The 15445-nt window shown below is 34.4% G+C and overlaps 2 protein-coding genes across 2 annotated transcripts; one reads left to right on the forward strand and one right to left on the reverse strand.

Moving 5' to 3' along the window:
- Window positions 1-558: 558 nt before the first annotated feature.
- On the reverse strand, window positions 559-6190 carry olfml3b (olfactomedin-like 3b). Its single transcript, XM_043252386.1, has 3 exons — window positions 5982-6190; window positions 3306-3591; window positions 559-1648 (listed from the first exon to the last, which is right to left on the reverse strand). Exons 1-3 carry the CDS (start codon window positions 6162-6164, stop codon window positions 864-866), a joined length of 1254 nt encoding a protein of 417 aa, XP_043108321.1. The 5' UTR covers window positions 6165-6190; the 3' UTR covers window positions 559-863.
- A 6571-nt stretch (window positions 6191-12761) lies between these two features.
- gpr25 (G protein-coupled receptor 25) lies at window positions 12762-15359 on the forward strand. The gene has a single exon (XM_043251407.1). The coding sequence runs from the start codon at window positions 13393-13395 to the stop codon at window positions 14527-14529; it is 1137 nt and encodes a 378-aa protein (XP_043107342.1). The 5' UTR covers window positions 12762-13392; the 3' UTR covers window positions 14530-15359.
- Window positions 15360-15445: the final 86 nt, after the last annotated feature.

Consider the following 15445-nt stretch of genomic DNA (forward strand, 5'->3'; position numbering starts at 1 on the left):
TAAGGATATCGTCAAAATAGTTCATCCGTGATTTTACAAAGCTACACAAATACTTTTTGTGTGCAATGAAAACATATAATTACTTTATTTAACAGTTGCATCACCCTAGAGCCATTATAGAGAGTATCTTGAAATTACATACAAAGAAATGCATTAAGGCATTATTTGTTATTTTTGTAGATTCATAACGTTACAGTTATGTACCACTGATGGCAGGTGGAGTATTCTGACCTTGTCTTTCAAACATTTCTGTGTAATTCACAGAAACAGTGTAATTCACTTGGCAGTCAGTGGGACAGTCACAAGCCTCATGGTTTTCATAAAAAATATCACATTTTCTCCAGAGACAAACAAAGTTTTTTGGGGTTTGGAATGACAGGGGGGAACTGATTATTAACAAAACTTTTATTTTGGGATGGAGAAATCCTTTAAAATAATGTTAAATTAATGATTACATTATAGGCTATCTTAGATATGTCAGTTTTATGTATTAATTACTCTTGCAGACAGGACTATATATAACAGTACTGTTGCAATGATTTATTAACAGTGGAATTATTGAAGTGTTTACACAATTATTTATTAACAGAACATTTCATCTCAACATAATATATAAAATCGTTTTATTAGTTCTGCTCCAGGCAAACAAAGTTAAAATGGGTCTTCTCAAGCCCTGTACATTGATTTCTAGTAAACAACCAAACCTAACAAGTGTGTCCAATCAATCATATATTGTGCTCTGTGTGTAACTACAAAGCTCAGCGTATTGATGTGTGACCCAGCCGTGTAGCATTAGATAAAGCAAGCCAGTAAGATGGGCATTTCCTTTCCAGCTCCTTTTTCTTCAGACTTCATTACAACTTCTACACCTCCAGCTTCTTTTTCAGTTGGAGTTTGTAGAGGATTTGATAGCCATCATCCCAAGCGTAGAGCAGCTGCTCCACAGGGCTGTATTTGAGGCTTGCATGAGTGCCATATCTTTTGGGAAAGTATACATGTGGAGCGTCGTCATTTGTGACCATGTCGCTGACATCGAACACACACTGAATCCGAGAGCGGCTGGGTAGTTTGGAGTTGTAGACCACATAAATGGTACCGCAGATGACAAACGCCGCCTCTGCGTTTTCCCTCACACAAGGAGTGTCCCACATCTGCTCAATGTCTAGAGTTTTAGAGTCTATCTTGGCCAAAGAGATGTGCCGTTCGTTCTCCTGTGTGGCATAGATGGCCCACAAACCCTCTTCGTCCACTGCTAAATCGATGAAGGTCTCGGGATTCAGGCCGTACACGGGGAGCTGGTTTTTAGCTGGAAACACGCCACTGTCTACAACTACGTTCTTCTGAAGATCAAACTTTATAACTTTCATCTCCTCACCCTGTTTCAGATAGTACAGGTGGTTGTTGTAAATGGCATGACCCATACCGCGCCAGGCCGAAGGGAGCTGGACGCTGGTGGCCGCAGAAGTGCCTTGGGAGGAAGTGAATTCACGGACTGTACCATATTCAAACATGGTATTATCGTCTGTCCCGTTTAAGATGTACACCTTCCCGGTGGCACTTCCCATGTCTTTGGTCCACATTCCCTTAGCGCCACCCATTCGTTTGAGGATCTTCATGGCTTTGATGCTGGAGATCATGTCACTACAGTCTAAACAAAGAAAAACTCAAATTATTTTCACTTTTGCCTGAAATGTGCCTTTAAATACACTCTTAAATTAAAGGTTCTTTATTTCACATAAGGTTCCACAATGGTTTGCAAAAACGGTTATTTAGATTATTAAAATGTTTTTTACTGTAAGGAAAAATTATTCCTGTTCACTGAAAGGTTGTTCTTTGCGGAACCAAAACAGGCTGTGAAAACCCTTTGGAACACTTATTTTTAAGTATGAAACGCCTTATTATTCCTTACACATAAGTTATTCCTTACTTTCCATCATTATGTTAATCAGAAAATAATCTATTTCTCACTGGAATTAGAATATCAATATTTGCCCTCTTCAGTTAAGTTCCAAAGTGCATCCCTTCCTCATGATATTACTTACTATGTGCTTTCCAATAAAGTCTGATTTAAGTCTAAACCCTAATGGGAATGCACAGTAGACTAATGACAAGCTGGGTTAATCAGATTGGAGGCGTTTTGCTATGAAAAGGCAATATAGAGCTGCTGAAGTGTAGAGACGATGTACGGAAAGCATCATGATTTATCCTCCAGCAGTATAATTGCTGTCTCTCTCAATGATGGAATAATAATACATTTTATTTAGTACCTCTAAGTGCTTCTCTAAATGAGGGCTTTAGGAAGATTATACCCACTATTTAATGCATCATGTATTAAACTCTGTCAAGTTATAATAGCCCAGAGTGACTGAACTTGGTTGTCTGTCATTCTCATGCCACTTACTCCCAGAAGCTTTGCTTCATTATGAGCTTTTTAAAACTGAATCTATGAAGTGTAGACGCCACTTTTAACACTTATTCTTCCTATTTATTTTATAGAATTCTTTTTCAACCCAATGACAGTGTTGTTATTAACTAAAACTAAACCTGTTATAATCATTTTTGAGATTCAAAATAAAACCAAATCAAAAGAAAATAAAGATAAAATGAAAAATAAAACAGAAAACGTTACCTTGGCAAGTAACTGAAATAATATAAAATAACAGACTAAAGCTGAAAGAAAAAATAAATGAAAGCTAAATATAACTGTAAAAAATAAATATAAAAATAAAAGTTCATTTAAAATAATAATAAATACCATATATAAATAATACTAAAATAACACTGATTAAATATAATGTATTGCATTATATTATATTATATTATATTATATTATATTATATTATATTATTATATATAGTATTATATATATTTTAGTTTATTTTATATATATAATTTATATTTTATTTTATATATTATAGTAATATTTGATAAGCCTGAAAGAATACAGGGTTGTGGGTAACAGGTTTGCTATCATAAAATTTTGGACCAAATTATTATTTTAGTGATCGTAACCAAGTTTTGTTGTTTTTAAAACAATTTCACTACAATTCAGCATTTCTAATAATTTTATAAATTGTGAATGTAAGACAGGCTAAAATCACTATTTAGTTTTAAATGGTATGCTAATTTATGGTCGAAAAAATATATTTATAATATATTAAAAAGTTTTATAGCATAACATAAAATGGAATAGTATTTCAGAGTACTGAATTTGTTAAATGAGCCAGTTTTGACAAGTGCCATCATGCTGTGAAACAAACATTACTAGTATCTAAGCCTAGGGAATGTTACCTAAAGCTGTTTACCTGTGAGCTTGGCGTACTTGGCTTTATTCCTCTCCTTGACAACCGTCACCTGCTGCTCCACCAGCTTGTCATCCACGTCCACGCAAGGCTGCGCTCCATTCTGTGTTTCGAGGTAGTCCATCTCTCTCTCCACACGGTCTACGCGTGTTCCCACTGTGTCCAACTCGCTCCGCAGCGCCTCCTTGCTCTTGTCCAGGCCCTCTAGCTGTGCCACCATCTGCTGCTTGAACTCGCGCAGCTCTGAGGCGTAGCGGCTGGTCTGCTCATGCCACAAGGAGATGCGATCCTGCCAATGGAGAAATAAACAACAACAAGTCTCGAGAGCCTTAGTAAAAGAGATTTGAATTAGTCAGCTCTCAACATGTCTGTGAAATGGGCATCTTAAGATGAAGTGAAGGCTTGCAATTAGCTTTGAAATAAACGTGAGTGATCCTTCTGGTATAAAGTTATCACCATAATGCTAGGGTGAAATGGGCGTTGATACACGGTTAAGTGATCTATACAGTAAAAATTACATTTATTCATTTAGCAGATGCTTTTGTCCGAAGCAACTTACAAATGAGGACAATAGAGGCAATCAAAACCAACAACAGAGCAATAACATGTAAGTGTTACAACAAGTTACAACAAGTACAAGTACATGTAAAAAAAAAAATATATATATATATATATATATATATATATATATATATATATATATATATATAGAGAGAGAGAGAGAGAGAGAGAGAGAGAGAGAGAGAGAGAGAGAGAGAGAGAGAGAGAGAGAGAGAGAGAGAGAGAATAGAAAAAGAATAGTGAACGGTAGTAATAGAGTGTCATTTCTAAAATAAAAAGAATGCTAGTGTTTATTTAATAAAAACAAAACAAGCGATCATTAATCATTTTACAGCATTAATATATATACATAAATATACTTCATACATAGTATTCTTTATATCAATATTTAACAAATCTGTGTGTGTATATACATATATCCATCTATCGGTATATATATATATATATATGTGTGTGTGTGTGTGTGCGTGTAAGCATATCCAATTTTATCTGCATGCATACTCACATATATTACATATAAGATCACAGCTGCTTGATTTTTTTACGTCTCAAATTATAATTATTTTGTTGTCCCACTCTTTAAAATGAAGTTCAATATATAAGTATGTCCAATATGCATATAGTTTACTTTGTGTATACTAGCAAATCTTGAATGGTCGCTTGCTCGTATTGTTGCGAAATGTAAAATATATTCTCTAATCTGCTAAATGTGATCTTGATAACATTGTAAACATCATGCTTTTCTGCAAAGTTGCTTTGAAACGATGTGTATTATGAAAAGTGTTATATAAATAAATTTGGCCTGACTGATTTTTCAATTTTAGATCATGCCTACAGATTTCAGATGGCTTTTAAGCCACATGCATGTTCTAAGCTACCATACATTTTAAACCATGAACTTGAGCATGTTAAATGAGTCAGACAGCCTCATGAGTGTAAATTATTCAAATATAAACCCTCCCTTGACAGCTGCAGGAATTCATGAGCACTTTGGCATTGGAACAGCATCATTTGCGCTGCAGATGGATCAACCTTTGGCAGCAAATGTTCTTTTTTGAATTTGTGACTCAGTGGAAGGAAAGAAGCAGCAAAGTGCGTTTTAGCATAATCACACAAAATGACTTGTCTGAGAAGAGCTGTATGTGCAGAGTCAGCACAGAGAGAAAACAGGGAGAGAATATTTCCTTCATGTGGCTGAATCCAAGACACAGAGGGAGATCGGGTGACCAACTCAAGGAGAAAGAATCCTGGCTATGGGAGTGAAGCGAAAGCAGAAAAGAAGTGGGATAGTGTGCATGTTTCTCATTGTACGCATTGCATAAAGTTATTCTTTTGAGCAAGTTTGTGCTTTCATATTACGTGAATTTAAATTTGCTATAAATATCACTTTAGTACTACGAGGGCTTTTTTACCCAGCACTTGGATCAAAAAGCTGACATCAACGTCTGTACCATTTACTTTTACAGTAAATAATGTTGTTCTGTTACTCATATTCAAAGAATACTAGACATGAATATATATATATATGTAAATTGCTACCATTAAAAAGTTTGGAGTGAGTAATATTTTTAAAAAGAAGTCTCTACAAAGTCTCTTTAGATTACAATTTTTACTGCCTACTGCTTTTTAAAGGCATTTTATGTAAATGCATGTAAATAATTCCTGTGATGGCAAATCTAAATTTTCAGCATCATTATTCTAATCGTCATATGACAGAAATTATTCTAATATGACCTGCTGATCAAGTAACATTTCTTATTATTATCAATGTTGAAAACAATAAACTGCTTAATATTTTTGTGAAAACCTTTATGATGAATAGTACAGTATGCATATGAATTACAAATCCTTTCCATTCTAAATATTTTTATTTTCACTTTTGATCAATTTAATTCCTCCTTGCTCAACTAAGCTGAACATTTCTTTAAAAAAAAATTTTACATTTTACCGACACACCAAACTTTACAACAGCTTTTACAACAGTATTTTATATATAAAGTACATTTCATCCAAAACTCATTCTGTTGTTTTCTTCTATATCTACACTCTTCTTAATACTTCTTTCCTAGTCTGTATCTGGAGGCCAGGGTCTGGATGGGAGAGCATTGTTGTTCTTACCTCAATAGCAAGGAGTCTTCTCTCCAAGTAGTCCATAAGGGCCTGCTGTTGTGCCCCCACCAGGCCTGAGAGAACGAGGACGAGGAGCTGCAGGGCTCTCATCTTAAAGACCGGAGGAGACTGATTAAAAACTCTGAGTGTGTGCTTATGTGCGTATGACAGGCGGAGTGGAAAAGCCCTCATGCAGAGGAACCGAGTTGGCTGGAATGTTTAGAGAAAGAGCAGAGCGAGAGGAGGAGCCTAAAACATCTGGAGCGGCTCTTTCTCTGGAGAGTTGGATTACCTCCAGCTCTTTTTTTCTGGTAAAACACAGACCTACTAATGACCAGACAGTATTTTAGTATCCATGTATGACTCACATTTGTGATTTACCCTTAAACATGTACTGTATGTATACAGTCAATTTCTGCAATTTTCCAAACATTCAGTCAATGGATAGTAGGTCAAAGGCATGAAAATGACTCAATAGCCCAGTTAGACAGTAAAGAGAGTATTTACTGATGTTCTTGGCCTTTTCAGCCTTCTTTTTCCTTTTAGACGAACAGCATGGCTCACATTCAATCTGTTGCATAACACTAGACAATTTCCCGTCACTGACTCACATTTCAGTCTAGTGTAAACCATGAAGCCTTTCGCTGAAGGCAATGTTTCAGTGCAAGGAGAGTCAAATACATGAGGATAATTTGCCATGATCAGTCAAATCATGTTGAAACAACCATAGATAATGGTTAGCTTGTGGCTTGGTCTGTATACAGAAATATACTCTATGCAAACTGATGACTGAATTTTAAAGTAGCAAAGAGGTCACTGCCTCAGACATCAAGAACTCAAATACAGAGGGTATAACCAGCTTTGATTTCGGTAATCTGACATTTTAAGCAGCATTAATATTCTTAAACCTATAAAACCTAATGGCATGTTAGATAGAAATCAAAAAAAAGTTTAAACCTTTAGGCTTCTACACATGTGCATACATATCTGATAGATGAGGCTTTTGTGCCTCATACAGAATGTGACAGTAACAATAAGAAATTAAAAAACAACCAAGCTGAGCAAAATATGCAGCTGCTGATATGTATTTGGTCATAAAGTAAAATAAAATTGTGATAATGTAAATCAATAAGCAGACTACTATAACAGACTACTTACTAAGTAAGTATTTTGTTTCATGGACAAAGTTTTACATTTTTAATTGTGAGGGCTATGAAATAAACATTACTGAACTTTCATATCTAATGGATTTTAATACAATTTATCTTTAAAAAATTACAAGTAATAAGTTATCAGATTACTAAGCGTAAATTGCTGCAGTCCAATAAATGCTCATTTTAAATACTAACAACATAAAGGTTATTTTTAAACTTATTAAAATTAGTACAGATTTCACTGCAAAAAACAACCTGAAGAGGAACATTTTAAGGCCTTGTGCTAAAGAAAGGTTAAATTGTCAATCATACGACAGAAGGCAGGTAGGAGATTGTGTACAGAAGGTTGGCCATTTACAGGCTTTATGGGATTAAAATAAAATATTTAAGCAAATGTTAATTTAGCAACAAATAGTATACCACTAGGAGGTGCACAGCATTAGCATGCAGCATTGGGTAGTGAAGTGCATACTGAATTTCCTCTTCCTGTTTTGTGGGCAGAAAAAAATAGACAGTCTATGCATTTCTGTCCTAAGTAAAGTCAAATGTAGTTTTAAAATGTCCCTAAACCCTGCAGTGCTATTAAGTGTGTGTTGTGGAATTAGCAGAGACTACTTAATTCAGAACATTAATCAAAACTGTTGCTTATTTCTGAAATCCCAAAAGTCTCAGCCTCTGACAAAATTCTTTGATGAAATTCCTAGTTTAGATTCCTTGCACGACTTGCAAATATACTGCATGCACTAAATCCAGTGTAATCAGCTTAGGAGGCTGTGAGTTAAAAGAGTCTAAAACAACAGAAACATCGCTACTGCCTCCGTCCTGTCTAAGAAATGTTTGAGATGGCCTTGGGTCTCTCATCACCTCTTGCACACTTGTATGGGTCTGATGTTTTCTTCCTAATAGCAATCTCTGAATCACTTTGTGGTTAGACACTCTGTCTGCCGTTTTTTTTTCCCCCTTTCTTTTTTCTCAGTTTCAGTACAAACTGTAATTATTTGTAGCATAGTTTTGTTTCATATTAACCTTAAGTTTGACGTGATGTGTTTTTCAAAAGGTTATTTTTTACTGTAAATGCATTTATTTTAACCCTTTCATGAACAGTCCACAAATATTCAGAAGCCATTTTGTACCATTTTAACCATCACGTCCCAACCACCACGATGAACTTCCAAAGCACTGTCTACTATTTTGTTTAATTGTTGTGTTTGTATCTATTTTTAGTTTTTTGCATCATGTTTTCAAACTTCTTAAGCCTCTTAAGTCAATCCATACTATTTGCTTTTAGGTAATGTTTTGTTTTTTCAGAGTTCTACTGAATCACTTTTAATACCGTTGATGCTGTCAACTGTAGTGGGCAAAATAAAATGTATTGGGAGGGGGAAAAAACTTTATTGCCATGATTTTTAACTTGTTTAAAAAATAAAAACGAACATTACAAATATTACTTTGTCATTTAAAAATTAACGCATGAAAGGCTTAAAAGGGAACATTTTTAATGCAAGCTTTAATGTGCATACACTCTCAGAAATAAAGGTACAAAAGCTGTCACTTTTTTACTCAAAGGGTCCGTTTTGGTTACATATTACATATACAGGGACGGCTTTTGTACCTTTATTTCTGACAGTGTATGAAAACTTACAATCATTAAGAGGCTTCTTTTCATGCACTACATTTATAAAAACTGAAACCAAATTGGACAAATGGCCTCATTAGATGTGAAAGGGATCAGCACTACAGGCTCTTAGTCAGCATGTTAGCAGATAAGATTCATTCTGCTAATTATTTTTAAATGAAGATGTTAAAGGCTGGTGTGAACTATTCCTAACTGCATTCTCACTTCCTCCAAAAAAAAAAAAAAAAAAAAAGATTGGGTTTGTGGGTGACATAATTAGTCAAACCAGCCAACTTGTTAAAGTGACAGGAAGATATGAAAAACACCACAAACTTTTCAACACTGGCAATTTTAAGAAAAGCACCAAATCTAAGTATGATTTCTGAAAGATCATGTGGCAATGAAGTCAGATGAAACTTCAGCTTTTGCTGTCACAGGAAAACACGTCGGTTTTTTTATAATTTTAACTTATGCTCTTTCACTGTGCATTACAATGACTCTCAAATCAAGATGTAATTTTCATACAGCTACAACAAATACAGCTTCAACAAGGTCTCTGTTTTTGCAAATATTTTTTTCAAATATTCCCAAACAGAAAAAAAGTTTTTCAATAATTTTCAAATATTGTTTTTTTGTTATATATTTGTTTAAAAACATGCAGCCTTAGATATCAAAAGAGACGTTTTTCAGAAACATAAAAAAAATTCCCAACCTTTTTAACAGTAACGTTCTGTATCATAATCAAGCCTTTCATTATTTTTACAATAATGTATTTCTTAAGAAGCTTTTCATTTCGTTTTCAAATTCATTTTGTTTTATAGACAGACATTCTTCAACAATTGGGAGAAGTAGTGTAACGCCAATTACATCAAAAACAACTACAAACTACACAATTTTTCCTTATGTTTATTATAAATATCTGAACAATTATGATGTATTAATGAACCGTTTTTAAATGAAAGCATAAAGGAAAGAAGTTATTACATCTAAAATTAAAATGCAAATGTCACTGATGAAAAACATATACGGTACACTGGTTGTAAACTAATAAATGGCGCTCAGCGGTGCAGTAAATCTGTCTGTGGAAATACTCACCCAGTCCTTCACCAGAAAGAACATTTTGTTGTGAGCTGCTGAAACAGATAAAAGGAGGATGAGAAAGACACTCCAGTTCTTTAGTGTGTACCTGACAAAAATTTTAATTTTCACACAACTAAAAACATTTGGACCATTTTGCTTTGTATTCTAGTCGAACAATCCACTGACAAAATTAGTATTATAATAAGCTATAAGTAATTACAATCACCGCTTTACCAAACTAGAGAGGAATCAAGTGTGTCATCAACTTCAACACAGGCTACGGGGACCAGAAAGACCTGAATGAGATAATATTGTTAATGTTTTCAGACATAAGCAAACAAAACATCTTAAGATCACTTGAAAATGCTTTGATAATTAATTCATTAAATACTAAACAGTACACATATACACATTTATGTAATGTTAATAAACACAATGATTTCTGGAAGACTCTACTCAGCTGTTTGATGTGAGTAAAGATATCTGTGCGAACTTCACACTCTTTGTGCAGATTCAGCTGAGTTTGTGAACCTCAGAGCCTCATTAAGGGAAATAGTATTTAAATTATCACAGCTTATATGATGTGCTGGTCAATACGTGATCTTATCTGCTCATGGTTATCCCTTGTGACAGTCATTTTGTGAAACCAGAAGTCTTGTTTTCTTGCATTTACAGAAGTTATGTGGTGTCCTTTCCAGTAGTGAAGGCTTAGAGTTATTGGTTATAACAATTATTTAAAATTAAAATCTATTATCTATTTCTATATGTTTATTAAAATTAAAAACTTTTTTATGATTTATTTATTTTATTAAGGCAGCATTTCACTTCCATTTAATTTAATGAAGTACGAAAATAAATAAAACTTAATAAACAACAACTTTAAAAAAAAAAAAAACTTTACAAATTTGTGAAAAAATGGTGAAATTAAATAATAATAATAATAAAATAATAAAATAATAAATTAAAAACACAATTTTATTAAAAATACTAACATTTATTCAAAATGATATTAAAATCAAATGAATGGCTGATAAATTAATGGTCATTTTTATTTTAAATGTTTGAAAATGTATGGGTTTTTAAAATTGCATAAATAAAATTGCATTAATAAAGCGAATTGCTATGAAATGTTATGTCCACATTCCACCACCAGAGGTCAATATTACTTAAATTCTGATCGTTTTCTGCAATTCTGATCGTTTTTCTACTTGTGTACCACAGGTTTTCTGTTGTTTGTTTGTATTTTACCTGCATTTGTTTAAATGGCTGTCAGTGTATAGATAATCGCTTGAACACAAAAGGTGCCCTTAACATAAACAGCTCTTCATTGCAGAAAAGCATAAGTGTGAGATAAGTGTAAAAAAGATCATCAGAAAGATGGTCAAATGGGTATTTTCCACACTTACTATCTTTTGCGTTAAAAATACATAGCTCACTCTCTCTGTGAACATCACCTGATAATTCACAGAAGTGACCGCATGAGGAAATGGAACCTTGCAGAGCACTGAAACATCAAGGCCCAGTACAAAGACCTTGTTATAGAGGCCCAAAGAGATAAATGAAAGTAGTATAACATACATTCACTATGCTACAGAGTAAAATAATGGCATTCTCTGAAACTATAATAGGTCCTAAATTTAAAAATAAACAAAAACATTTCATTTTATTACATAAGCTCTACAGTGTTTTGAATGTAAGTTTAAATATACTTGTATGAATGTATTGTTAATCATGTCTCGACTTAATGCGGAAAGGTTTGTATAGGCTGCATAAACATGATGTGTCTGCAGAAGTTTCCGGTGCTAGAAGTAAAAATGTCAAAACTGACAATACGATCCACCTCTCAATGCAAAGTTGACCTTCAAGTCTCCACTGAGTGCCTTAATCTTGAAATTGTATTTAAAATGTCATATACACCATCTGTGCTTCCCAACTGCCATTTACTGTTATTTTAATGTTGCTAAATATTAAGTGATTCGACAGTCAGAACAGTCATGATGTGTTAAAGTTTGCAAAAAATTATAATTAGAGTCTTTTAGAAATACAATCTATTAGAAACCTAATTTACAATCTATAATTAATAATTAGCGTATTGATAATTAGTCCTCCTGTCTTCAACAGATTAAATACATATTTTATTTTAATAATAATAATAAAAGCTGCAGTTTCTTTGCTGATGCCAAAATATTTGTAGACCCAAATGTTAGTAAAAGTAATTTTTCTGTGTTGCATAAACATCATTTTAAAAAATATAAATGTTACACATGTAACATTTCATTTAAATTTTAATTGTATTAATGTAGTCATTATTGTGTCTTTGGATTTGGATAGAGGTGAGTGAAGACTTTCTGCTGATTTGTACACTCATCAGAACAGAAAGTCTTCGACCCTCCGGGTTACTGCCAACATATCTAACCGCTGCACAACCACTGCTGAAGCATATGCATGATAAACATTACAATGTAAAACGAACCACATCAATCGTTGGTCCTCTGAAAAACAATCTGGAAGAAAGCGCAATGGGAGTGCACATGCAAGCAGATGTCTTGAGTCCTAAAAATGTTTAAACCAGAAAATATCGAACACTTTTATAAGATACAACCATAACACTGGAGTTCACTTAGAGTTTTTGGTTTGTTTCTGCTCATTCACCCGACATGCAAATGAGCAAACGGTGCAATTGCATTCACCTATCGTCATTTTGAAAGTAATCTATGAGATATGGAATAATACGTAGGTGAAAGATTTCCTTACACAGATTTCAGATCGAGTATAGGTTTTTGACATGGATTTAACCGCGCTGACCAAACAGACTTTCGTGTGAGTCGTGATCATACCTCACAGCAGTTTCCCTCAAACGGTCCTGTTACCTCACCCTAACATGCCCAGTTTACAATATTTATTTCTAACACATTAGATGTGACAGAAAGCGATAAAGGTCGCAGTCCTGCTTCCTGTCTTGTTCTTTTGTCTGTTAGGGAAATAAACATAATTTAGTGCAAAGAATTTGTGGTTGGCCTGTAAACACGAAAAAACCACAGCAGCTCAGAAGACTCATATGATGCGCTGCACTTTTCACGCCTTTATTTTTTTATTTTTTGCACAGCTGAATCACAAAAATAAATCTCACAAGTCTAGTAGTACGTCATTTTTTCTCACTTCTTTTTTTAAAAATGTGCGCATTTCGTTTTTTCTCATGGCTTTGCTAAAAGGAACTGATTGTGCATATATGAGAAAAGATTATTTATTCCCACGACAAAATATCCCATGCCAAACATTTGTGTTACAATTCTCAATTGTAGGTACTTGAGGAAAAACAGCTTTTTTAAGAGCTTAGAAAGTAAAAGACCCAGTAATAACAGATGAATCAAATCCCTCCAACTATCTATATTAACATGTTATTATTAGAACTGGAAGTTTAAGAAAATGTGCCTCTTTGTGATTAATTTAAATGTTTAAGGAAATAGAGAAAGAGAGAGAGAGAAAGAGAGAGAGCCTGTTATTGCAGTTTGTGGTTTCTAATCATGTGACATGCTAGTTTTTCTCTACTTTGCCCATCACTTGTGCACAGATGGCAAGCCGCACAGAGATGGCACTCTCTCACGTTACAGTGAGCTCCACAAGCGATGGCTATAGTCATTACTTTTCAATGAATTCCACCGATGACTACGACTATTACATCCACGTCGAGAACAATTCAGAATTGCTGGACATGTCCAGAATCTACATTCCTGTGCTGTACTTCATCATGTTCTTCACTGGCTTCTTGGGGAATCTGTTCGTCATTGTGGTCATCGGCCAGCGGCATAAGAAAAATGGACGTCTTGTGGACACCTTTGTGATAAACCTGGCTGTGGCCGACTTTGTGTTTGTTGTCACATTGCCACTGTGGGCGATTTCAGCCCATTTTGGTGAGTGGAGCTTCGGTGAGGCCATGTGCAAGATCAGCAGCTTCGTCATTGCGGTCAACCGCTTCTCCAACATCTTCTTTCTCACCTGCATGAGTATAGATCGATACCTGGCTGTCGTGCGCCTCATGGACTCCAAGTTTCTACGAAGCAGCAACTGTGCGCAGATCACCTGTGGAGTCGTGTGGATCATTTCTTTCTTCCTGGGAATCCCATCATTGGTGTACCGTCGACTAACAGACAATACGTGTTCGGAGGACTCAAAATCCTCATTTGTCCAAGGAATGAATCTCCTGACCATATTTCTAACCTTTGTGCTACCCGTACTGATTCTCTGCCTCTGTTATGGGTCTATTCTGGTTAACCTGCGGCGTCATTGTCACACTGCCGGAAACTCACGTGCAGAAGCAAGACGCCGACACTCGCTCAAGATCGTGTTTGCCATAATTGCGGCTTTTCTTATCTCTTGGCTACCGTTTAATTTGTTTAAGTCAATACAGGTCTTCTTACTTATGAGCAGGGGAGATATTAGTGGGGAAACACATGTGATCATAGTTAATGGACTCATGCTGTCCTGCTGCCTGGCATTTCTCAACAGTTGTGTAAATCCAGCCATCTATTTCTTTTTGGATCAGCATTTCAGGCGCAGAGCTTCGAACCTGTGTCTGAGCTGTCTGGGTCAAGGAGATGTGCATCAGAGCTTCATCTCCTCTAATTCTCTGTCTAACGGCACGTCTGAGACTTATTCTGGAAATACATCGACCCGCAGCCGGCTTTTCTCTCTTACTCTGAAGGAGTGAAATCTGTTTTTCAGTTTGCTGTTTTTAGAATGCTCTTTCTTTATCAGTAATTTCTAAAGAATAAAAAGCAGATATTAAGATCTCTGAAGCCATAGCGAAAAATAGATATTTATTAATTACTTTGAGCTTTTAATATCAGTGTTAATAACAGTAATATCAGTATATTGAATATATTTGTTTAATTTCCTACATAAAAATAATTATGAACATAGTTACTCTTCATTTAGTTATGCTTACACAGTGATATTCATAATCTATACATTAATCTATTTAGCAATTTAATTGTGAATATTCATGATTGCTTGTTTATTCTCTTTCTACATGCAACTTCAAAATAATGAATTCTTTATTATATTTACTTGTCTATAAATGCTAAGCAATTAAAAAGTGCATATATTTTTGCGTTTTTTATTAATATATTCACCATTAATTAAAATGAATTGCAAGCAAAGAACATTTCTATACATATTTTAAGTCATTTTTAATCATCTCGACTGCATCATCTGCATTGTTATTATATGATAATGACATTTGTGAATATTGACCATTTATTTTGTTTATACTATTTCTATATACAACTTTCAAATAAATGGCTTCTTTTTTATATTAGTATATGCTTGCTTTGTAATAAAATTATTTACAGTTATCAAAGTCTGTTTCAATTTGATTAAGAATGTTGTAGCAATATACAAAAGTCATCGTATGCAAACTGTTAAATTGAAATAGTTTTGAGACATTTTAGCAGCATTTATCTCTTATTACACAGCAAAAATCACCTACCGCTCTTCGGAGTGTTTTGATTTAGCGTCAGACTTCGGAATCATGGCAATGATCTGTCATCATCACTACATTCACTTAACAAATGAGGATGGCAAATGACTTTACAACAAAGGTTTCATCTCATTCTGCAGAAATT

Source organism: Puntigrus tetrazona, chromosome 11 (assembly GCF_018831695.1).
Source record: "Puntigrus tetrazona isolate hp1 chromosome 11, ASM1883169v1, whole genome shotgun sequence".
In the NCBI taxonomy this organism is placed as follows: domain Eukaryota; kingdom Metazoa; phylum Chordata; class Actinopteri; order Cypriniformes; family Cyprinidae; genus Puntigrus; species Puntigrus tetrazona.

Bases quoted from the DNA above. Each gene is read 5' to 3' on its own strand.
- gpr25 (XM_043251407.1), top strand. From the start codon at position 13,393: ATGGCAAGCCGCACAGAGATGGCACTCTCTCACGTTACAGTGAGCTCC.
- olfml3b (XM_043252386.1), bottom strand. From the start codon at position 6,164: ATGAGGGCTTTTCCACTCCGCCTGTCATACGCACATAAGCACACACTC. The intron at 3,592-5,981 runs GTAAGAACAACA...CTCCATTGGCAG, and splicing joins GAAGACTCCTTGCTATTGAG to GATCGCATCTCCTTGTGGCA. The intron at 1,649-3,305 runs GTAAACAGCTTT...TTCTTTGTTTAG, and splicing joins CAAGTACGCCAAGCTCACAG to ACTGTAGTGACATGATCTCC.